The sequence below is a fragment of the Zalophus californianus genome, chromosome 15 (genome assembly GCF_009762305.2).
Source record: "Zalophus californianus isolate mZalCal1 chromosome 15, mZalCal1.pri.v2, whole genome shotgun sequence".
Taxonomy (NCBI): Eukaryota; Metazoa; Chordata; class Mammalia; order Carnivora; family Otariidae; genus Zalophus; species Zalophus californianus.
Genome location: NC_045609.1, coordinates 78,731,082 through 78,757,204, shown reverse-complemented (window position 1 = coordinate 78,757,204; position 26,123 = coordinate 78,731,082). Strand labels below are relative to the sequence as shown.

Sequence of the window (26,123 nt, the reverse complement as noted above, 5' to 3'; positions counted from 1 at the left end):
TAGAATTGTTTGAACTTTTAACCAGAAGTAAAAGAAAGTAATTGATCTTAAGGTTCAAATGCAGACAGATAATTTTAAAGAGCGCAATATATAATAAAACCTGAAAATATTTTATATTTGTATTTAAAATGCTATAGTTTTGTTTTTGCTTTTGAAAATCAGTAAAATCCTGAAATACTTCCTTTGACCACTAATCTCAGAGATTATTAGGAATTTTTTTGCTAAAATAACTAAATTACAAACACAGGCCCAATAAGAATGTCCTAGATATTTTACTAAATTTCCTTTGTGATTTCCCTCTTTCTTTCTCTGTTATGTGTGAGGGGTTGGGGGTGGTGGGTGGAGTATATGTGTGTATGTTTCTTTCTCTTTCTTCATGTATTAATAATCCAGTCCTTCTTACTGCTGAGTAGTAGTCCATGGTATGGATGATAGTTGTCCCACAGCTTGTTTAATTATTTACCTGTTGAAGGACATCTGGGTTGTTTCCATTTTAGGACTCTCACCAAAAAAACAAAAAAAAAACAAAAAACTGTAAACATTTGTTACACAGGTTTTTGTGTAAAAACAAAAAAAACTTATTTTTTGTTTCTCTGGGACAAATGACCAAGAGTATAATTGCTAGGTTGTATGGTAAGTATATGTTTAATTTCTTAAGAAGCTGCCAAGCTGTTTTCCAGAGTAGCTGTACCATTTTATATTACCACTAACATGTATAAAAGACAGAGTTTCTTCACATTCTTGCCAGCATTGGTTTTGTTACTATGTTTTTGTTTTAGCTGTTCTAATAGGTAGATAGCAATATCTCACGATGGTCTTAATTTTTTGTTTCCCTAATGGTTGTTGAACATCTTTTCATGTGCTTATTTGCCATCCATATATTCCCTTCATACTCATGTCTTGTTTGTTTTTATATTGTTGAGTTATGAGAGTTGTTTATATACTTTATTTTTTATTTATTTTTTTAAAGTTTATTCATTTATTTTAAGTAATTTCTACACCCATCGTGGGGCTCAGATTCACATAAGATCAAGAGTTGCACGCTCTTCCGACTGAGCCAGCCAGGTGCCCCTCTTTATATACTTTTTTTTTTTAAAGATTTTATTTATTTGAGAGAGACAGCAAGCGAGAGAGAGCATGAGCAGGGGGAGGGGCAGAGGTAGAGGGAGAAGCAGACTCCCCACTGAGCGGGGAGCCTGATGTGGGGCTCTATCCCAGGACCCGGGGATATTGACCTCAGCTGAAGGCAGATGCTTAACTGACTGAGCCACCCAGGTGCCCCTCTTTATATACTTTAAATACAAGTGCTCAGTAGCTTGTCTCTTTGTCCTTTGTTGGTTTTCACAAAGCAAAAGTTTTTAATTTTGGTGCTGTCCGATTTATCATTTTTTTATTTTATGAATCATGCTTTGGTGTCCTAAGAACTCTTCACCAGGCCCTAGGTATCAGAGATTTTCTCTTGTTAATTTTATACTTTTACATGTAACATATGATTCATGAGTTGATTTTTGTTTAAGATGTGAAGTTTAGATCAAGATTTAGTTTTTTGCCTAGATATCAATTACTCCAAAACTGTTTGTTGCAAAGACTTCCTCCACTGAATTGCTTTTGCATTTTTTGCCAAGATCAGTTGGCTGGACTTGTGTGGCACGGTTTCTGGATTCTCTATTCTGTTGCACAGATCTGTGTGTCTAGCCTGTGTAAATACTACACAGTCTTGATTACTGGAGCTATGAAACAAGTCTTGAAATTGGGTAGAATGATTCTTCTCCACTTTATTCTTTTTCAGAATTGTTTCAGCTCTCCCAGTCTTTCTGTATAAATTTTAGAATAATCCTGCCTATATCCATAAAAGTACTTGCAAAGATTTTGTTAGGAACTGTGTTAAATCTGTATATCAACTTGGAGAGAATTAATATTTTTCTCAGAAGTCTTCCAGTCCATGAACATGGATTGTCTATCCATTTATTTAAATCTTCTTTGATTTCTTCCATCAGCGTTGTGTAGTTTTCAGCAATGCAAATCCCATACACTTTCTTTTAGATTTACAGGTATTTTTTTTCTTGAAGTAATTATAATTAGTGTGTTTTTTAATATTTCATAATTTCCGTATGTTCATTGTTAGTATATTGAAATACAGTGGGCCTTTTGAAATGAAATTATTGGGGCACCTGGGTGGCTCAGTCGGGTAAGCAGCCAGGTAGATTTCGGCTCAGGTCATGATCTCAGGGTCCTGGGATCAAGCCCTGCGTCAGGCTCCTAGCTCAGCGGGGAGTCTTCTTCTCTCCCTCTGCCCCAACCCTGCTTGTGTGTGCTCTCTCTCTAAAATAAATAAATAAATCTCTAAAAAATAAATGAAATTATTTATTTCAATTGTGGCAAAATATATATAACATAAAATTTACTGTTTTAACTTTTTTAAGTATATGATTCATATGCATTAAGCACATTAAGTACATTCACATTGTTACACAACCATCACCACCATCCATCTCCAGAAGTTTTTTCATGGTCCCATATCGAAACTCTGTACCTATTAAGCAATAACTCCCATTCCTTTCTTCCTCAGCTCCTGGCAACCACAAATCTAATTGCTGTCTCTATGAATTTACTATTAAGTTGTTCATAGGAGTGGTATCATACATTATTTGTCCTTTTGGGTTCATTCATGCCTTCAGGGTTCATTCATGTTGTAGCATATGTTAGAACTTCATTTCTTTTTAAGGTTGAATAATATTCCATTGTACATATAGACCATATTTTGTTTACCCATTCAGCCATTCGTGGACACTTGGGTTGTTTTCCACCTTTTGGCTGTTTAAATAATGTGCTGTGAACATGGGTATCCAAGTATCTCTTTGAAACCCTGCTTTCTGTTTATTGGGGTCTATGTCCAGAAATGGAATGCTGGATTATATAATAATTCTAACTTTTTTGAGGAACGACTATACCGTTTCTTCCAGTGGCCACAATATTTTACATTCCCACCAGCAGTGGTGCAAGCATTCCAGTTTCTCCGCATCCTAGCCAACACTTGCTGTTTTCTGGTTTTTTGATAATAACCATCTTAATGGGTGGGACATGGTATTTTATTGTGGTTTCAATTTGCATTTCCCTGATGATGAATGATGTTGAGCATCTTTTCATATGATCATTGGCCACCTGTATGTCTTCTTTGGAGTCTATTCATGTCTTTTGCCTGTTTTTGAGTCAACTTATTTGGGTTTTTTTGTTGTTGAGTTTTAGGAGTTCTTTATATCCCAGATATTAGTACCCTTATGAAGTGTGTGATTTGCAGTTCAGTTGATTGTTTTATGTTGATCTTTTATCCTGTGATTTTGCTGGGCTCATTTACAGTTCTAGGAGGTTTTGTATAATAGCGCCCTTGAGATTTTCTACAGACACTGTTATGTCGTGTGCAAATAGGGACATCTTTATTTCTTCTTTTCCTATCCGGGTGCATATCAGTTCCTATTTTCACCCTATTGCATAGGCTAGGACTTCCAGCACTATTTTGAATAAAAATGGTGAGGGTACACATCCTTACCTTATTTCTAATCTTAGGGGGAAAGTATTCATTCTTTATCAAGTTAAGGAAGTCCCCGTGCAATCCTAGTCTTCTGAGAGTTTTTATCATGCCTGGTTGGTTGTTGAATGTTGTATTTTCTGCATCAGTTGATGTGATTATGTAATTGTTTTCTCTAAACTGTTAATATGGGAGGTTATATTGATTGGCTTCCAAATACTGAATCAGCCTTGCATCCCTAGAATACATGCAGCCGCTGAATCTGTGTTGCTAACATCTTATAAAGGATTTTTCATCCATATTCATAGGGGGTACTGCTTTACAGTTTTCTTGTGCTTTGTCTGATTTAGGTTCCTTCTCTTTTATTTTCTGAAAGAGACTGTGTAGAATTGGTGTTAATTCTTATTTAAATGTTTGGTAGAATCCTCCAGTGAAACTATTGGGGCCTAGAGATTTCTTTTTTGGAAATTAATTACAAACTCAATTTCTTAACGAGCTATCGGGCTATTTACATTATCTTTCCTATTGGGTGAGTTGTGGCAGTTTATGTTTTTTTGAGATTATTGTCGGAAAGTTTCCTTTCTTGCTAGGCTGCCACTGTCCTGGACATCTGGCTAGAGGGAGGTTTTCTTGTTACTTTTTTTTTTTTTGTCTCAGTGTCTTGGCTCTTCAGGGTTGCCTGCTCTTGCAGTTTCCCCTCTGGAATACCTGAGGCAAAAAGAAAGCCCAGATGCTCACCACCTTATTGTTCCTCAGGTCTCGGAGTCCCTGCTGGGCTGCCTCTTCTCTCATGTTTCAGTGTCTTCTTAGGTTTGTTGTATAATGTGCAGAGTTTTCTGTCATACGTAGTGGGGCAGTAGGGAGAAGTAGGTAGAGCTTATCTTCTGGAAGTGGAAGGCCTCCTGTCTTGTCTTAATTTTTAAAAAAAAAGAACGAAAGAAAGAAAGGAAAGTCCAAGAACTATTTTTTTGCTAGTTAGGAATGTGTAAACTATTACTGTTTTAGCTGTGCATTTCCAGCTATACTGGGAAGAGTATTAAACATGCTACTGGTAGTTAATATGTAGCAAATGAGTAATTGAGAAAATCTGAAGCTAATTTACTACTGGTAAAAATCAAACCTGATAAAATCTGATCCAAGTTTTGTAAAAAGCTTATTTGTATCGCTAATATAACTTAACCGTATGAACTTCCAGAGAGATTACAGCAACCAGTTTTAGGTTTAAAAATCCAGAAAAGAAAACTTTCAAAAGCCTAAAGCTGGACAGTAACAGAGCACTTACAGCAGATGATACTACTGACCCTTACTCCTCATGTTTTGATGGTCTGTAAACTGATTCTTAAGGAACCATCAACAATCTCTCTCTATTTTTCTCTCATCTATGTTAATATATTGGTTTTTTTAGTCTCCAGAATCACTTTATCAAATTACAAGTAAAATTGGGCACCTGGGTGGCTCAGTTGGTTAAGCGACTGCCTTCGGCTCAGGTCATGATCTTGGAGTCCCTGGATCTAGTCCCGCATCGGGCTCCCTGCTCAGCAGGGAGTCTGCTTCTCCCTCTGACCCTCCCCCCCCACGTGCTTTCTCTGTCTCTCATTCTCTCTCAAATAAATAAAATCTTTAAAAAAAAAATACAAGTAAAGTTAAATGGAAGTCTGCTGACTTCTAATACAAAATTAGTGGATCAAAACATCATTATATAAGATATAAAAAGACAAGCAAGGTTATTTTGTAGGTTCTTGTTGCGCTGTTAAGACACACCTGAGTTTCACCCTCTCCATTCTGAAGCTTTCATGGGAGTAGAAATGAAAAATGGCCACATGAAGGTGGTAGCATAGGAATTCCCTGCTGCAGCCTTGGTTTTTGTTTTTTTGTTATGGGTTTTTGGGGGTTGGTTTGTTTTTTAGGGGGGGTGGTAATTCTCTGTCCTAGAGCACTATTTCTAAAGCCAGTTGCAAGAAATTGTTAATGTAAGCCTTAGATTCATGCACTGGTGTGTTTTAAAGCTCTCCTATATGTCTGACTCCATGATGGAGTATTTCTGTACCATTATCTATGGGCCCCACTCCGAGATGGCCCCACTGTGTATGCTGAGCATCAGAATTCCCTGAAACTTCCCACATGACTCTAAAATGCAACCAAAATGGAGAACCAGTGCACTAGAATTTAGCTTACCATCTGTAATACGTGTTTTTTGGGGACTGGCAGCACTTTCTTCTGCCCCTGGGACCATTCATTCCTGCAGAAGTTTAGATGAGCCCTCGGGGGCAACTTTGCACGGAGGCAGATCCAGGCCTGTGACCAGCACTGCCGAGAGGGACACTGCCCCGTGCACAGTCCCAGTGAGCTGACTCAGAAGCTCCCTCCTGCTTCCAGGAACACAGCAAGCAGACATTCCCAATACCCAGCTCTGGCCCACAGCTTCACACGGTAAAGGCAGCACAGATGTGAGCACTCTCTTTAAATAGAGGCTTTGTGCCCGAAGTGGGAATTCTTGTTGGTGCCAAAAATAGCAGTACTGCCTTTACTGAGATAATAGGTGTAGTATTACTGCTACTCTTAGCATCCATCTTGTGCTGGATGCTTCATATTATTTATTCACCAACACTTCAACTCCGGGTGGCTTCTTTTGGTTTAACAACTTTTTTACTAGAAACGTGATTGGATAATATGCTTGTGATTATTAAAAACATGATGTGGAAAGTGAAAATTCCACACCGTATCCCAGTGCACATGCACATGAGCACACACAGGCACACCCCTGGCTCTGCAGAGGTAAGCACTGTAGAAATTTGGTAGGAAGGTCTCAGATTCTTTTCTGTGCATATGTTTTTTAATTTCATTTTTTAATTATATCATTTATTTTAACATGCAATTTAAAAATATCCTGTGGCTTGTTTTTTACATTAACATTAGGTTATCTTGAAAATCTTTATTACTATATAATGGACTTCCTCATTCTTTTTAAAAATAAACTTTTTTAGAAGAGTTGTAGCTTTACAGAAAAATTGCAGAGATAATCTCCCATACCCCATACCCAATTTCCTCTCTTGTTAACATCTTAACATTTTTCTCATTCTTTTTTTTTAACAGACTTTTCTGAAGCAGCTTTAGGTGTACAGAAAAGTTGAGCAGAAAGTACAGAGAATTTCCATCCACCCTCCAACTCCCACCTCTCGTTTGCCCTATTATTAACATCTTGCATTAGTGGGATACTTTTGATACAATTGATAAGCCAATATTGAACCATTATTATTAACTAAAGTCCACAGTTTACATTAGTGTTTGCTCTTTGTGTTGTACATCATATGAGTTTTGACAAACATAGTGACATGTATCCTTCATTGCAGTATAGTACATAATAGTCTCATTGCCCGAAATATCCTCTGTGCTCTCCTTATTCATACCCCCTTCTGTGCCATCATCCCCAGGCAACCACTTACCTTTTTCCTGTCTCCACAGTTTTGCCCTTTCCAGAATGTCATAGAGTTGGAATCCTACAGTACGTAGTCTTGTCAGATTAGCTTCTTACACTTAGTCATATGCATTTAAAGTTCCTCCATGTCTTTTCATGGCTTGAAAATTCATTTCTTTTCATCACTGAATAATAGTACCACAGTTTGTTTATTCATTCACTCATTGGAAGACATTTTGGCTGCTTCTGTATTTTGGCAGTTATGAATAAAGCTGCTTTAAACATTTATTTGCAGGTTTTTGTGTGGACATAAGTTTTCAGCTCATTGGAGCACCTGCCTGGCTCAGTCGATAGAGCATGCAACTCTTGGTCTTGGCGTTATAAGTTTGAGCCCCACATTGGGTGTAGAGACTATTTAAAAAAAATAAAATCTTTAAAAAGCTGAAAAAAAAAGTTTTCAGCTCCTTTGGGGAAATACGGAGAAGTGTAATTATTGGACCATATGGTATAAGTGTGATTACTTGTTCTTTCTTAATGGCTGCATACAAAGATATATATTATTGATAATCATTACCCTCACCGATGGACATTTAAGTTTTAAAAATTTTGCTGTTACAAATAATGCTACAACATACTTTTAAATATACATCTTTTGCACACATACTAATATTTCTGCAGGACGCATTCCTAAAAAACTGCTCTGACCAAGACCATGTGAGCTTGCCTTGCAAAAGGCAAGCTGTAGACCGCAGTCTCCTACCCTCAGCTGCACTTAGTATTATCACATCTTCCTGAGTCTCAAGAGAAAGATTTAGCCTGGAACCTGAGGATTTGGAGGTCAGACTTAAAGATGGTAACTGAATGAAGTTTCCTAGGGAGAAAGTGTGGAGCGAAAAGAGAGGATGAGCTCCAGTAGAATACGGTGGAACTCCCCTCATCTGATGGTCAGGTAAAGCACTGCCCTGGTGGAAAGAGAGGAACTGGGGTAAGTGTTGGCAGAAAAGCTGGTGTGGATTTCAGGGGAGGGGACGTGGTCCTGTGAGTTTACACTTTGCTGAGGGAGGTGAAGACTGAAATGTGTTCATTATATTCAAGAGGAGTGAGGCCTTTGACCTTAGTGAATAGAGGGGACTTGACAGGGCCAAGACTCGCATTGAAAGAGATTGTGCGGTGAGTGGGAGGTGAAGAAATGGCCTTCAAGTAAATAGCCTTTAAAGACGGAGAGAAAGTCAAGTGAGATAGCTGGAGGGTAAGCAGAGGCCGCAGAGTTTTGTTTGTTTCTGCCAGACTTAAGCTTTTGTGAAAGTTAGTAGAAAGGAACTAGTAGAAAAATGGATTACAGGAGATGTAACTTACAGAGACTGTATGCAGATTGGGTGGAGGCCAAGAATGGGGAAGAGAACACATTTCCAGATTGACCCCTTTTGCAAAGAAAAGTGAATTTTGTATTTGCTCTTGAGGTAAAAATACTGTGATTTCGAGTTGAATCTTTTGCCCCTGGAAATTCTCAAAGGTTTTGCTGTTCAAAGGTACTTTTGGAAGGCTCTAGCCCAATTCCAGTTCCTTGGAAGGAATCAGAATTAACTGAATGCCAGGTTCATTTGTTGGAAATGAGTGTTGTGTCTAGCTTTCATTGTAAATGGCTTGGTGACCCAGTGGGGTCACATATCAGTGAGGTTACTGATGAGATGACCTGTTACCATGGTAATAACTTTCATGAATTGTCAAATGTGGAATTTAAAGCTATTGATTTAAAAAACTGATTTGTCAAACCAACTGAATATCATAGATCATAAAATGAACTAAGTCAGTGTATTTGATAATCAGAATATTATCAGCTATCCATGTCTTGACTTATATTAAACGCATTGCCTTTGCCTTTTTTCAGACTTAATAAAAATCAAGATTTTTATTCTTAATCTGGATTGCTGAATTTCCAGATATTATGATCTCTAACATGTCAGAAGAAACAGAAGCTGAAAATACCTCAAAAGGCTGTAGTGATGGGAATTTGTCAGAACAAAACTTAACAATTAGAAGGTACAAATGTAATGCTTGCGTTTCAAAATACACAAGTACAGAATGATGAGGCCAAAGAACACAGTTTGGCATTTGTTAATTTTTTATTTTGAAATTTCAAATTTACAGAGAAATTGTAAGACTAATACAGAGAACTTCTGCACACCCTTCACCCAGATTCCCCACTTGTAAATGTTGGCCTTCTCATTTCCCCCCCTTTATTCTGTATTTTTTTCTGAACCATTTGAGAATAAGTTGCAGATACATTGCTCCATCACCCTTAAATATTTCAGTGTATATTGTCTGAAAACAAGGATACTTTCCTCATAACCAGCCAGCCAGACCAGGACAGTAGCAGTGTTATATTACACATCTAATTCCTACATTACTGGGAAAATTTCCCAGATTTTCCCAGTAATCTCCTTTATGACACAAAAATGCATGCACACACATACAAATCTACATTCCGTTTTCCTTCTTTTTTTTTTGAATCCAGAGTTCAAGTCAGGCTTGTGTGCTGCATTTACTGTCCTGTCTCTTCAGTCTTCTTTTGCCTGGAAGAGTTCCTTAGTATATACCCTTGTCTTTCATTACCTTGACATTTTTGAAGGTACAGTCCAGTCACTTTGTAGAACATTCCTCAATTTTGTTCATCAGAAGTTTCTTCATAATTAGATGCAGGTTACGTAGTTTTGGCGAGAATATCCTAGAACTGACGCTGTGTTCTTACTGCATCATCTGAGGAGGTGCACACTGTCCACCCATCTTACTGCTGGGCACTTGAATTTATACCACTTAGTAAAGTAATAAATGCCAAGTGTCTCCACTGTAAAATTAGTATTTTGTATAACTTAATAAGTAATAAATATTTTGTAGGGAGATACTTTGAGACAGTGTAAATATCCTATTCTGTCAAACTTATGTCTGCTAGTTTTTACATCCACTAATGATGATTCTTGCTTGAATCATTTATTACTGAGATGGCTGCCAAATGAGAATTTTCTAATTCCATCATTCCTTCTACTTCTGTAGATTGGCATTCTGCTGGAAGAGAGAGCAGTGCCTTCTCCCTGTTCATTTATATCAGTGTGGACTCCTGGAATCCTAGCGTTTTAGTCAATGTATTATAATCCGTTGCTCTCATTGTTTATTTTGAATGCTCAGATTGTCTCAGATTTGGCCAGCAGGAACCTTTTCAAGATGACTCCTGTGTTCTTTTGACATCTCCCCATCATTGTTTGAGTATTTAATTACTTTGTGGCACAAAATATTCCAGGCTCATCTTGTACTTTCCCTGGTCCAGCACTGCATTCAGGCTTTTCTCTGAGGAGCTCTCGGTTTCTTTCAGGGAGAGTGTATTTGGAAAACAAGATCTGGGCAGTAAGTGTGCTCATCACAGCAGGGGTTTCTTTGCTTCCAAGTCCTCTCAGCAGCCAGATCTAGAATAGATACATGTGTGTGTGTGCACATGCACAGGAGTGCACACATACACGCTTCTATTTTTACATCTGTTTGTCTATACAGTGTATAAGAACCATGAGTTTCCACCAGTACCTCCAGTTCTGATCCAACACAGTAGAATTTGTTCTAATCTTCTGTCTGTCTCTCCCTTCTCTCACAGAGCAATCTGACTCCCATTTTTCTCAATAGATGTATTTATGTAACCAGTTCCCTTGCGTGTTACTAGTCACTTGACCACACAGGTCAGAGGTGGCCCACTCCTGCCAGCCCCAAACTTGCCAGACCGCCTCTTGGGTTCCAGCCCCAGCCCCCTGCACACAGCAGCAGCTGGGCAAACCAGCGTCCCCTTTGTCTTAGAGAAATTCTGTAATGGCATATTTTGTGTGTTTTCATTTACATTTCTTTCATTATATTGTCGTCAGTTTTTAAATGTAGCCTTCACTAGGGTAAACCTTGATGGCAAAATAGGAAGTATGTAAGAGAGTATTCAGGGGTCAGAACACATAGAGTAGGGGTGCCTGGCTGGCTCAGTCAGTGGAGCGTGAACTTTTGATCTCAGGGTTGTGAGTTTGAGCCTCACGTTGGGTGTAGAGATTACTTTAAAAAAAAAATTTTTTTTAAACAGAGAAATTTGAGAGAATACCACCCTTATTCATCATCAGAAGAGGGTTATTAGCATTTTACTTACGATAACAGTAGTAAGTCCTGCTGGCAGTGTGCTGAGGCAGGAGGTAAAGTTGATGTGATTTTTGCCCACAGTTGACTCAGGGCCTGGTATCATCGTGTTTTTTTCAGGTGACCTTTTTCTGTGAATCAGGAGTTATTTTTAGTTACCATCATGTGACAAGTTTAACAAAATTACGTAGCTTTTTTTCCTTAGAAAAATGATATTTCACTAAGGCAATTAGGCAAGAAAATGAAATAAAAGGCATCCAGATTGGAAAGGAAAGAGTAAAACTATTTTTATTTGCAAGTGACATGATCTTGTATATAGAAAATCCTAAAGAATGTACTAAGAAACCATCAGAACTAATAAATGAGTCCACCAAGATTGCTGGATGAAAAAGCAGCACACATACCAGAGGGGAGGTGGGTGGGGCACAGGAGAAACAGGTGATTGGGATTAAGGAGGGCACTGGTCGTGATGAGCACCGGGGATGTATGGAACTGTTGAATCACTGTGTTGTATCCCTGGAACTAATACTACACTGTATGTTAACTAGCTGGAGTTTAAATAAAACTTTAAAAAATTACACAAAATCAGCTTTATTTCTCTACACTTGCAGTGAACAACCTAAAAATGAAATTAAGTAAACTGTTTCATTTATAATAGCATCAAAAAGATAGAATTACTGTTAGGAATAAATTTAACAGAGAAGTATAAAACTTACCATCTGAAAAATACAAAATATTGTTGAAAGAAATTACAGAAGACCTAAGTAAATGGAAAAACATCCCATGTTTATGGATTGGAGGACTTAATATTGGTAAAATGGCAGTAGTCCTCAAACTGATCTACAGATTAAATGCAATCCCTATTAAAATAACAGCTGGTTTCTGTGCAGAAATTGACAGTTGATCCTAAAATTCACATGAAAATTAAAGGAACCCAGAATAGCCAAACAATCTTAAAGAATAAAGTTAAAATTGTATGGTTGTCTCATATAGACAAACATATATATATCCGTGGACTAGAATTGAGAGTCCAGAAATTAACTCTCATATTTATGGTCAGTTGATTTTCAAAAATGATACCAAGACAATTCAGTGGGAGAAGAATAATCTTTTCAACAGATGGTCCTGGATCAACTGGATATCCGCACACAAAAGAATGAAATTGGTTCCCTATCTCACAGTGTATACAAAAATTAACTCAAAATGGAAGAGCTAAAACCAAAAAACTCTTAGAAAAAAATAAGAGTAAATCTTCATAACCGTGGATTAGGCATGATTTCTTAAATATGACACCCAAAGCACAAGCAACAAAAAGAAAAAAATAAATAAATTAGGCTTCATTAAAATTTAAAAACTTTCATACTTCCTGAGACACCGTCAACAAAGAGACAATCCATACAACAGGAAGATGTATTTGCGTATCATATATCTGATAAGGATCTAGTGTCCAGAATATATAAACAACTCTTACAACTCAATAAAAAGCTCAGTTTCAAGTGGGCAAATGATGCAAATATACATGTCTCCAAAGAAGATATATGAATGGCCAGCAAGCACATGGAAAGAAACTCAGCATCTTTAGCCATCAGGGAAATGCAAACTAAAACCACAGTAAGCTAATATGTCATTCCCACTCAGAGTTGCTTTAGTCAAAAAGACAGGTAATACCAAGGTTGATGTGAAAAAACTGGAACTTTTATACACTGCTGATCGAATATAAAACAGTGCAGCCACTTTGGAAAACAGGCTTGCATTTCTTCAGTAGGTTCAACATAGAGTTATCATTGACCCAACAGTTTCACTCCTAGGTGTGTATATTGAAGAGAAATGAAAACACACAAAAACTTTGACATGAATGTTTATAATGTTATTCATAATAGTCTGAAAGCATAAGTAACCCGTATGTCCATCAACAGAATAAGTAAAAAGCACTGTGTCGGTACCATGGCATATTATTTGGCAATAAAAAGAAATGAAGTGCTAATTCATGCTGCAGTATGGATGGACCTTAAAAACACTTCGCTCAGTGAAAGAAATAAGTCACAAGAGATTGTGTATGGAGACAGAAAATAGACTGGTTTTGCTTGGCGCTAGGGAAGTTGAGGGGGATGGGAAGTGACTGTTAATAGATACGGGGTTCCTTTCTGGGATGCCGAAAATGCTCTACAACGGATGGTGGTGATGGCTGCACAAGTCTGAATACACTAAAGACCATTGAATCATATACTTTAAGTGGATGAATTGTGTGGTCAGAGAATTATATCTCAATAAAGCTGTTATTAAATGGTGTTTTATGTAAGCTAAGTTTAGGTTTGTTTTCATTTTGTCCAAAAGAATATTCCAAGTGAAATGACTGGCAACATTATTCCTTATGGGTGATGAAAATGTGTAATTCTCCCTGATTGCTTTTGGATTCCCAAAGCAGTTTTTTGAGCCTCCCACCAAGTGGACTTGAAGAATTAGCTGATGGAGCTGAGTTCATTTCTGTCACACGTACTATGCGTTCCCCTTCCAAGCCCTTTGCTCCCCAGACTGAAATATTCCTTTCATAGATTCTCCCCAACCTCCTCCACAGTGTTTGAAACATTTGTTCATACCTCCTGTCATTCGAAAATATTCTAAATCATATTTGATTTTGAAGTTTCCAGAGTTGAGTTTGGTTTCAGAGTTGAGTTCTATCATGCCTCTCTTCACAATTTCACATTCTTCCGTTATGTCACAATTTTACCCAACTGTGTTTAGCTTCATTCATATCGCCAGGTCTGCCACCTGTACCACCTTATTCATGAGAAACTGTAGAGTATGTACCTTTTCATCTTTATGTCATAATGCTGTAGCAATAAATAATGAAGTTAAGAAAATAATGTTTTCATCATTTTCTGAAAAGCCTAGACATTATAAGAATAATGAATGAGTTAAATCCCCATAAGAAGTAAAGCTTTGATCTCTAGATTCTTTTCCTTAGAAAGCACCTGTGATGCGCAGTTCATCTCCTGTGAATAAAAATCAAACAGTCGTTGCCCATCAGGATAAGTTTTCCTTGCAGATTAAGACATCATTGATTTAACAGCATATTTGTATTGTCATTGATCAAATGCTCAACTCAGAGAGTTTGCAGGATTGCCTTTGGTTTTTAGTTTACGAAATTGTGATACATTAGAGAAAGAAAAGGTAGAAGAGGTCCTTGTTGGCACACATTTCCAAGACCTCCCAGTAGGCTGGCAGTTACCCTTGGATGAGATGGCAAGTTGGTCTTTAATCTCAGAATGGCTTACTTCTCTAATCTCTTTGGGGTCCCCTCAGGAAGAGGCCTGTTGTGCTGTGTGAATTGAGCTACATAGGTTTTTGTCTACAGGCACTGATGGCATTTCTCAGGCAGGCGATTCAAGGTGATCACGAAAGGTTTCATGAGGATTGGGATGCATTTTTTTTTTTTTACTTTAGTAAATAAATCATAACTTATTTTTGCTGTTTATCTGGCAGGATTTTTCTCATTTAGGTTTTAGATTGGTTTTAATAAATGTGCTAGGAATCAGAATTAGCTATCATTGCAAATGTAACTATTGATAATAACACTGCAGATTATTAAGCCCAGAAGTGCATTGTATTTTGCTATGATAATCGGTTGTTTCTGAAGCTTTGTGTTTTGTTTTAACAATTAAGACTTTTTTATTTTATTTTTTTAGAGAGAGGGAGAAGGTGCACCTGAGCGGGGGTGGGGGGGGGCAGATGGAGAGGCAGAGCATCTTAAGCAGTGTGGAGCCTGATGTGGGGCTCCATCTCATGACCCTGAGCCGAAATCAAGAGTCGGACACTTAACCCACTGAGCCACCCAGGCGCCCCAGTTTCTGAATTTTAATACGGGTGATTGATTTGACTTTGTGGCCTTAATTTAAGGTATGGATAGAATGTGATCCAAAACTCCTCTAATATTTAAATGTGTTTTCTGAAATTGTTAAGCACTGGTAATGTGGATGGAAGTTTGATGAGACAGGGAGAAGGTGGGAAAGAAAGCGTTCTGTGTGGGGGCTGACATCACTCTATTTGTTTATTTCTAGATTGAGTTTTTACAATTTTATGATTAAAAAAATATAAAATTTAAGAATGAATGTGCTTATTATTTGGTAATTTTGTTGACTAATTCCCAGAAAATTCGTTGAGTTAGTTCAAGTTATTGAAATGTCAAGTTTTGAAAAATTTGTAAAAGTGTATCTTTCCTTTGTTTCTTTTACTGTTTATGTCTTGTGGCTCTGCATCCCCTTTTCTCTGGCAGTTTTAGTCATATCTTTGGGTAGGCAGAATTCTAGTTTACATTTCAAGTTTGACTTACAATTTAAGTCTTTTTAGGTGGGGAAAGAAGTGCGTTAGTGCTACTTCTTCTTTTTTTAATATTTTATTTATTTATTTGACAGAGAGAGAGAGAGCACAAGCAGGGGAAGTGGCAGGCAGAGGGAGAAGCAGGCTTCCTGCTGAGCCAGGGAGCCTGATGGGGGCTCAATCCCAGGACCCCGGGATCACCACCTGAGCCGAAGGCAGCTGCTTAACTGGCTGAGCCACCCAGGCGCCCCGCGTTAGTGCTATTTCTAATCTGTATGATGTTTTAGTGCCTTTTTTATGGTCAGAGTGTTTTAATGGGGAAACTAAAGAATTGAGGCAATTAAGAAAAGTATTTCAGCAACTTAATAAAAAGCTCCGGATAAGTGAATTGGTGATAAGAAGCAGTGCCGTGTTAAACAACAATGACAATAACACCAACCTGACGAACTTCCCAAGTATTTGAACACCAAGACTAAATATATTTGCCTCTCCAAATAATTTGGATATGTTAACACTGAAGAGAATGAGGAGAGGATTTTGAAATTCATTATTACCTCTTTTTTTATAATTACATATGATGTTAAAAAGTGAATAGCTGTGGGGCACCTGGGGGGCTCAGTCGGTTAAGTGTCTACCTTTGGCTCAGGTCATGATCCCAGGGTCCTGGGATCGAGCCCCGCATTGGGTTCCCTGCTCAGCAGAGAGCCTGCTTCTCCCTCTCCCTCTGCTGCTCCCCCTGCTTGTGCTCTGTCTGTCTCTCTCTGTCAAATAAATAAGTAAAATCTTTTTAAAAAAAGTGAATAGCTGGTCAATACCTACCTTTTAAGTGTATTATGCATTTGATTACTTTGACTCAGAACAAGGCCTCATAAGTATTTGGAGTAAAAAGAACTAGGGAACTTAATTGATTTCTGTGCTGTAAGGCTCTCTAAAAATGCTATAAATTAATTTAGAAAATTAATTAGATATATATGTTTAACAGTAGATGCAGCAGCATGGCATCACAAGCCAACTTGGAATTCAGTAGTTGAAGCTTGCATATTTGTAGTCTTTCTCCCAAATTTGACTTGCATATAATTGAAAACCCTTCCTGTAATCTTAATAAAGAGAAATGAAATCTATATTTTAACAAATGAAACAATATACAATTTCCTCCTCTTTTGGAGGAGCACTTTAGAATAGTTGCTATAAATTCTGGGTAATGGTGGGCTTTTTCCTATTTTTATTTTTATATGTCATATTAGCAAAGAATAAAAATTAGTGGCATTTTGTTCTAGATAAAATAAGATGATGGCATGTCAGGTCTTAACATTTTTATTTACTAGAGTGTTCCAGTTTGAATCTTAAAGTATGTTTGTCCTAAAATATTTTAGGATAAAGGTTTAAATGGTTACACATCATTCTGTAAAGTTAAATATAGATATGATGTGGGGCCTTGCGTGAATGGTCAAGAAAGAATTCTTGAGATGATTTCGGTGCAAAAAGGTGCTTTTATTACAGCACTGGGAAAGGACTCATGGGCAGAAAGAGGTGCATGTTTGCTGTAGGAAGCTGGTGGTTATATGCTTAGTGCTCAAGGGGAGGGGATGCGCCGGGAGTATTAGATCATAAATATCTGCGAATTTCTACTCATAAAACTACTTCTGCAAGATTTCTCTGGTGCTTATCATTCAGCTTGATGTTAACTATTGGTGAGATGCACAGGCAGTCATGAGACCCTTGAAGAATGTAGCAACCGGCACGTATTTGATCCTTATCAGAACTCTGCAGGCTGTAGGTCAGCCTTCTGGGCTAAAGGTGAACATTTTTCTGCTGCTGTCTCTCATCAGACATACTTTAAAATTCCAGTTTAAAAAATTCAAAGGTAAAGATTTAGAAGATTTTGTACAGTTTTGCCAGTGTTCTTCTCCTTTGCTGCTCTCAGTGACCTTTACCAATTTTCTTTTTTTTTTTTTTTTTAAAGATTTTATTTATTCATTTGAGACGCAGAGGTACAGAGAGAGAGAGAGCATGAGCAGGGAGAGAGGCAGAGGGAGAAGCAGGCTCCCCACTGAGCCAGGAGCCCGATGTGGGGCTCAATCCCAGGACCCTGGGATCATGACCTGAGCCGAAGGCAGACAGACGCTCAACCATCTGAGCCACCCAGGCGCCCCACCAATTTTCTATTTGTATTAGATTGTAAACGTACTTGAACCTACCTTTTTCTTGCTGCATTTATACCCAGGTGATGGACTTAGTTGTCTGTGTTGCAGTGTGTGGACATTAAAACGCCTGAAATTGACATCAGGAACCAGGTTGTTGCCCTTTTCCTTTGTCACTTACCCTAGGTAAGGGGTGTGGAGACCTAGTAAATGTGAAATATTTCATTGTGTTAAAGTATGTGGATTTTCTGCTTCAGCTGGACAAAGTAATTTGTTAAAAACACATATTTTGAAGTTGGTGTGGTCAACCAGAGCACCAAAACCACTTGGCATACTTACAACAGAGAACATTTAATGCAGGGAATTGGTGATAACAGAGAGTGGTGCTGCTGTGGAGATGAGTGATAGCTGGAAGCCACCGCCACTCCTGGGCCACTCCTGGGCCACCCGTGAGCCACCCCTGAGCCACCCCTGAGCCACGCCAGGGTTACCAGTAGAAGCTGGAACCCTGACCACTTTAAGAATAGTAGCTGGAGCTCCTGCCAAAAAGCAGAGCCAAGGTAGAAATAGGAAAGGTTTTGGGAAGAAACCCTGGCTCCGTCTCCCCTGGCTCCAGCCTTCTGCAGCGCAGAGTCAAGCGGTAGAAGCAGGGAGGCTAGACCGGCCCGGGCGTGGTGCTGGAGATAAATCAGTAGTGAGGGGTTGGATCCCTGTTCCTCCAGATGCTGTCCCCCTTCCCCTTGATCTCCCTCGAATGTGTCCTGGGTAAAGTGAAAATCTAAAACTACACCCGCATTCAGTTCTGAGGGCATGAGGGCCCTCAGGCTGGCATTCTTGGTGTCCCTTTTCCCTTCGCGTCCGCATGCCTTCCCAAGTGGGGTTCTAAGTGGACCAACGTGGCCTTCTCTGACAATGGAGAACTTCTTTGGGGGTAATAGTACATGATTAGCTTGCATCTCTAACAAATTTCTACACAGGTGTACAGGGCAGTCAGTTTTGGAATGCCCTCACTTTATCACTTTCTGATGATTGAGATCAGCTAACCTATGATATGAGTCCATAAAATGGGATGTCTCTCTTTTAGATATTGGAAAAATAGTGTGACTTCTGTCTCTTCTGAAACTGATCTTGCATGATTAATCCAGACTAATTAATGAATACCCAGTAGAGGAAACAGCATCAGTTGAGGAAGAATAAACATTTAATTGTTGCTTCCATTACACAATAAAAAGGGATGTAATCCAATTCAAATGTTCAAAAACATAGAGCCTTCTGTGAGGTGCCCAATAAAATGTTGAATTTATAGCGACTCTATTGTGAAAGCTGTTATGTTTATGATTTGACTTGAAGAAGTTTATAGCTGAAAGACCCTGAGAAGTCTTCTAAAAGAATCCTTTTGTTGAAAAGGAAACTAGCATTCCCACTTTTCATTTTCAGAAGACATATGCCTAAATCAACCTTAAAAACAACTTTTTGGAATTATAAAAGCCTGTACCAGTTATAGAAAATCCAAAAAATGGTGAGAGTATGTGTATGTGTGTGTACGTTTCCCATGGCATGAAAGCCTCCAGAGATAGACTCATTCATTCATTCATTCATTCGGCAAATATGTACAGAGCACCTACTGTCAGGCATTGTACTACACACCAGGGAAATATTAGTGGGCAGAGCAGTCACAATTTTTCATTTAACTTGAATTCTCATAGAACTTTCTAGTGGGAAAGGAAACAGACAATAATTATGTATGTCAGGTGGTAGTCCGTGCCATGAAGGGAGTTAAGGAGAGCAGGAATGCTGTTTTATAGAGAGTTCGGGAAGGCGCTCTGAGCAGCCAACATTTGAAGTCATCTGATGAAGCAAGAGGGCGAGCCATGTTCTTCCCAGAGGAAAGAGGGCTGTTTCTAGGCAAAGGGAATGGAGAGAAGTATTGTAAAAAGGTTGATGCATATTTGTTCAGATTTTTTCTGTGCATATACTAGGCTTATAAAGAACAGTAGCTTACACTGTACCTCCGGTTTTTTCACTTAACAATCTACCTTCCTTTGTCTTTAATAGCTGTGTAGTGTTTTATTATATGCATATATATCTTAACTTATTTGACCAGTTCTCCATGGTGAACATTTGCATTGTTTCTAGGTTCTCGGTACTGCTGAGAGTGTGGCTATAAACGTCTTTATGCACATATATAAATACTGATGTGTGTGTTTTTCTACAACAGTGGTTCTCAACCCACCTTTTTTTTAAATTATTTTTTAAAGATTTTATCTATTTATTTTAGAGAGAGCGAGTAGGGGTAGGAGGGAGAGGGAGGGGGAAAGAAACTCAAGAAGACTCTGTGCTGATCCCAACGAAGGGGCTTGATTTCACAACCCTGAGATCATGACCTGAGCCAAAACCAAGAGCTGGGAGTTCAACCGACTGAGCCACCCAGGTGCCCCAACTCAACCCACTTTAAAAGGCTTAAGAAAATACCGATGCTCAGGTTTTATTCAGACCAGTTTCTAAATCAGGATGTGTGGAGGTGGGATCCAGGACTTCTTTGGTATTTTTAAAAAGTTCCTTGGGTGACTCCAGTATGTGGTCAGGGTTGAGAACCGCAGCTGTAGGATGATTCTTAGAAGTGGCCTGGCTGAGTCAGTGATAAAGACATGGTACATTTTAGTTGGTAGTGCAAAGTTGTTCCCCGTATTGGAATTAGGAGCAACTGCCAGTAGTAGTAACCTAAAGTAAGTTGGCTTAAACAAGATAGTTTCTTTTTTCTATGAAATTCTTTACATAGGTAATCCAGGGCTGGTACGGTAGTTTTATTACGCGTAGTCCTCAGCTACCCCGTTCCTTCTGGCTTTTGTGTTTTCTGACCTAAGGGAAATCTAATCTCAAGCGAGTGGGGGAGGGTTGGTTAATGCTCCTGCCATGACGTTCATGTTGCAGGCAGCACAGTGAAGGAAGGGTTGAAGGGCACAGACCAGCTGTTCTCTTAAAAGATGCCTAGAAACTTCCACAGAACACTTCTGCTTGGTTTTGTTTATCTGAAAAAAGAGGAGAAGGGAGAGCCGCAGCCGCTAGGCGTCCCTACCCCGTCCCCCTGGAGAGCTGTAAGCGTCTGCCCTCTGCCCCCAGAACCTGCCCCCAGTGCCAGGACCTGCTCGGCTTAAGTCCGCCCAGGCCACTGCCTTACAGCTTTGTCGCAGGGATGAAAACTCGGACAGTACATTGGCTTGGGGGGGAGGCAAAATCAACTCAGTTCAGACTCAGGAAAGATGGTTATAAACTTGACCACGAGGAGAAAATAATGTGTTGAAGTCCTGTTCTTTAATTGCGTACAATTCTCTTCTGATGTTTTAGCTCTCTCAGGGGAGGGAATCTGTTCCCTGTCAGCAGGGTATTACTTATGAACATCCTTGTTGGAACATACTGCTCAAGGAGGACATCTTCGTGCATCATTATTATTAGAATTAAATACTGTTACACTTGGATATAAAAAGTAGTTTGACCTGTGACTTTTTTTAATGACTTTTCTTTGTCCTTGCAGTGGATGAAGGTCGCAGTAAGGAGCCTGACCGTTTGCAGGTGTTCCACAAGAAAGCCATAATGCCTTACGGCATTTATAAGAAACAGCAGAAGGACCCGAGAGAGGAGGCGGCCGTGCTGCAGTACGCGGGGCTGGTGGGGCAGGCGTGCTCCGAGCGGATGCTGCTGCTGCGGAACTGAGGCCATCTGCCCCGCCGCCCCCCCCCCCCGCGCCCCCCACCCCTTCACCCCCCGCGCCCCAGGGAGGCTCCCGGCCTGCCCACAGATGAGGCGTTTTTTATTTTGACTCTTCTGTGGCTTTTCTAGAATATTTTGTGGCAATGTATTTGTGAGACTCTCCTGGTTAATATAAAGATTTTAAAAATAGGTTGTGACCTAGCCTCCTCATGGGTATCATTTTGGAAGTTTGTTTTATGAACAAGCTACGGTATAAACTTGTGTTAATATTTTGGAAAGTAAAATGAATAAGTGGATCTTAAGTCATTTAAATCACCATCGTGCTTTTTTTGTCAAAGAAATTACAGCAGACTTTTCTCAGATCCATTTAAGACATTAGTTTATGCTCCAAGACTGGAAGGCTGGGGGAGAAGGTGGGGAGTCGGTTTTCTCTCTTGGAAAACGTCTTCTCAAGAGAACGGAACTGTTTTTCCTCATTGTTCAATATTACTGCCGAATGTTACGTAGTTAATAGAAAACTCAGAGAAAGAAAATACAAACCTTAAAGAAAGGACGTCATGTGGACGTCAGATGTTCGTTTACCCAGGACAGCCTCCATCATATCTGTTGTCTGGGCATGCTTGTTTTTCCCAGAATAATTATTACTCTCAAATAATCTTACTCTCAAAAGTATCCCAGTTGGACAACAAAATATGTGATTACCCTAGTTGTATATATTATTTGCTCTGTTTCTAAAAGTCTCAGAAATGGGGGTTTTTGTAGGTTTTGTTTGGGTTTTTGGTTTTTAGAAAAATGTTGGCTCCTGCCTTGACCTAAGACCCATCAGAAGTAACTATACACTAAATTTTTCGCTCCTTAGAACTCAGGACACTTGTCTTTGGTTATTGATTAAAAATTAGTTAATATCTGACTACTTTTATAGCTGTGGTACAAATCACGTTTAATGAAGTGTAGGAATCATTTTGACCTCTGTTCAGGGCAAGAGGTGGAGCAGTCCGTTTCTTGCTCTTTGATTTGGGAGTCAGCACATGCTAGCTCCTTGTCTTCTCACTTTGTTTTGGCCCCTCACCCAGGCACCAAATGTCCCTTGTCCACCCCCATCAAGGTGGCGGGCCCTGTGCTGGGAGGAAGGAGACTGAGCGTATTGGTTCACAGAACGGAGCTGTGTTGGAAACAGTAATGACAGAGGAGGGTTAGTTTCCTGTGCCCTTTCTCAGCTGACCCCCATCTTCTGTGTCAGCAGCTTGGCCACAGAGTTCATTCCATTGCCCATTTTGCCTGTTTTCTATTGATCTTTTTTAAAAACCATATTATAAAACGTAGTACTTTGCAACCCAGTAGTGGTTTTAAACTTTTCTTTTAAAGGCACTGAATTTGGAAAAGACATTAGAAAATAATTTCAGTTAGCTAACAGAGGGATCATAAAACAATGATTTTAAAAATCACATGTCTAGAAATTCAGCATCCAAATGAACTGTGTATTTATTCATTCAGACAGGGTGTGTGTGTGGTCTGTGTGTGTAACACCTGCCATGTGCAGGTATTTTGCCAACTGAGGATAGAGGAGTGAGGAAAGCCATTTTCTCTGATCGTGTGGATTTTGCATTCTTCTGGGATTTTGTTCTTCAAAATAGCCTCCCAAGAGTATTTGATAGGCTCTTGTTTGGAACTGCCTTCAGAACCTACAGAACTTTTTTTTCTTTTTCCCTCTAAAATGAAGATAGCTTAATGTTCTTAGGTTTACAAGATCGTACTCACTGTAAGCAATTCAAACATTAATAAAACTATAAATATAATCTGAAATTCTGCCATACCAGAGAAGGAAAGAACTGTTATATATCTATAGACACATACATAATTTGAATATAAATAGAATTATGCTCTATACACTGTTTTGTGGACATGCCTGAATTTTGAAAGAAGTTTCGAAGTAGGACTTCAGAAGTGTCGTGAGTAATCCTGAGTACTAGGAAAGTCAGTGGGGTAGGGTCGAATCTTGGTACCCTTGGCGTCGGAATGTTCACGTTGCTACCAGCTGCATTACACCCACTCTTATGTCCTTGATTGGTGGGTAGAACAGGAGCCCTGAAGATCACAACTCTTGAGTATCCCATGAAGGGAAAACCTGACTCTTACATCGTACCACGACTCTGGTTTCCTCCTGCAGAATTCAGTTAGGGTTCCTTCAGAGGAAAGTGATCAATCACATCCTTGTCTGGGAACCAGGGTGCTGCCCCTGAGGGCGTCATTCAAGGTTGACTGCAGTGAACCACCAGAGAGAACTGGGCATGAAGATTCTTCTGCTCGGTTGCTGGATTCATGTGCTGTTCTTTTGGGAATAGATAGTGTATTGATCCTAATGAGTTAATTATTTGTTCTTTTGCGCCCTGGCTGAGTATTAATAGCGTGCTAGAAAAGGACAGCAAGGCAAGTGACCTGGCTTTGCCAGTCGATGTAGAGTCTAGCTGAGAAATCTGGTTTTATGTTCATGGCTTTCATCCAAAGAAAGACACTTGAGAACCTTTCAAAGACAGTTTCTATCTTTTCAAGGCTGGAAGCTGTGCATTTACCCTCTTAGAGTTGTAGTTCCCTCCTGGATGCAGGGAAATTCACACCTGCCTCCTCGTCTCAGGAGCAGAAATGTAATTGAGGTTTTCCACACTGCCGTCTTTATTTAAATTCTTCCAGTTCCGTGAGATTTTTTTTGTTATTTTTTAAAAATGTAATCTGAGCACTTTTTTTAATATTCTATAAAAGAGGCTATTACCAAATGAATATATTATTCATTTGATTAAAAATTATTTCGATAAGAAATTATTACTGTTTATCTTTGCTTTCAGACAACGTATCCTATTTTTTATCCATTTTGCAAAATACCTCTTCTGTGTGGTTTCTTAACATAGCAGAATCTATTATGTAAATGAACCTTTTCAGATATCTGAGCAGTATGTGGCTTGATTTTATAGGCTTTATACTATTTCAGTGTGAATAAAAATGAGAAGGAATATGATGAACAGTTATCTAGAATGTGTTGGTGGTTGCTAACTTTAAAGAAAAGAAGGAAGTGAAATGGAAACATAATGTTTGATTTAGAAGTTATTCAAATGTGTATTCTTTTCCAAAAGAAAACCAGTGACTGTAAAGCAAAACAAGTCAGATTGCATGTGATTTTTTTTGCTCTCGTGTATGCCTTTTGAACAGTCCATTTGATAAATCTTGAATGGAAAAAAAAATAAAGCTGTTTCTGTCTGCTGTGGCTCTTGCTGGTCAATACTTAGAAGACATATGTTTCCTTACTTTTCATTTTTTTTTACAACATTTTACCTGTGGTAGAATATGCAGAAAACAGAGGTAAAACAATGGCTATATGAATCATAATATCTCATTTACAGTAATTATGGGAATTCCAGATCATTTGGTTACCTAAATCAAAGCATGGTGGATTCCTTTCTCAGGAACAAGTAAAAATAAAATAAATCTCACTTTAAGCAAAACATCTGGATTTCACATGAGAAATTAGGAAATAGACATTCTTTACCCACTGGGATTAGGCATGGGACTTAGGTAGCAAACTCAAATATAATTTCTCTTAAAAAGCTTAGTTTACAGAGAAATTCTCATAAATATAAAGCAAAGTATAACCATTCATAATAGTACACTGTGTATTTATGGAATATGTTTACAAGCATTTTGTGGGGTTTTTTTTTATACTAAAGAGGACCCTAGTAGGTTTAGGATAAAATGAATCCTATTTTCCAAGTGATTTAAATATTGGTTATAATTCCCGCTGACATTTTTTTTTTCCAGAATGGAAGTAGCTTTGTTGTTTTTCTTATTTGAAGTGGCCGGTGTTCACCAGGGAGCACTTAGGCACTGTAGAAAAATCTGCCGAAGAAAATACCAAATCACTTACCATGCCATCAGTAACCACCACCCCTGCCATTCACACTTTGATGTTGTACCCTTTCAAACTTTTTTCTACCTACATGTATGTACATGTCTTGTCTATTTTTAAATAAAAATGGAATTATGCCATGTATATTGTTTCATAATTTTGAACATTTTAATTCATTGTGAACATGCAAATAAATGAGGAAGAATATAATTGTTTTAATGGCTGTTCGATAATAGTCCTCTGTGTCTAGTATCTTTTGAGAAAGGGGGCTTGAGACTTGAGCCCCACCCCATGGGCACTCGGAGTTGTAATTGACCTGTATTAATAGTTCTCATCAGTTGTTTGTAACACTCAGTCACATGGTTCTTATCCCTCATTTTCCCTGATCCTATGCCTTTCCCCGACAGTAGGGATTTCCTCCAAACTCGAACGTTCAGGTATAGCTTTTAAAAGTCAGTGTCACCTCCTCTCATTGTCCCTCAACTAAATATTTTCTAGGAGACTATCCTACCATTTTTACAGTTTGAACGTCTCTAAAATTCCCAATTAGAAAATGTCTTACTTAAAAGCTTAAGGTTATTTAAAATTAAGGTTCTGATTCATTGATTCTTTATACAACAGAGGCCCTTAAAATGGGTACCTGGTAAGGGTGGGCCATCGTGAATTTAGCCAAGGTTTTTACTTTGAAAAATATGCTGGCTTTTTAAGATTTAATTCTAAGTAAAATTGCATTTTTATATCGGTTGGATGTCACAGTGGGTATCTTCAGTCCAGTCCTGTCCAGGAAATAGTTTCCTATTGATGGTCTAATTCTCAATTAGACCAAAAATTGAAGTTGCTAAATATATTTGGCATGTCAAATTTTTATTCATTTAGAGCTCCAAAATAGCTTGCAGATTTTTATCACTTGGGTTCCTCACCATATCTCTCCACCTGTAATATGAAGAAGCAATTCCAAATGGATGT

At 38.7% G+C, this 26,123-nt stretch overlaps 1 protein-coding gene across 7 annotated transcripts in view; it reads left to right on the top strand.

Annotated features, from left to right (window-relative positions):
* The window catches only part of ATE1 (arginyltransferase 1), a 180,571-nt gene extending 156,053 nt beyond the window's left edge, over window positions 1–24,518 (top strand). For 5 of the 7 annotated variants that reach the window (XM_027596192.2, XM_027596197.2, XM_027596199.2 and 2 more), the window contains one exon: window positions 21,087–24,518. In XM_027596192.2, coding sequence (XP_027451993.1) covers window positions 21,087–21,265 — 179 coding nt within the window. In that variant the 3' untranslated portion in view covers window positions 21,266–24,518. The remainder of the gene's footprint in view (window positions 1–21,086) is intronic. The other 2 variants (XM_027596198.2, XM_027596195.1) reach the window with 1 other exon arrangement.
* Window positions 24,519–26,123: the final 1,605 nt, after the last annotated feature.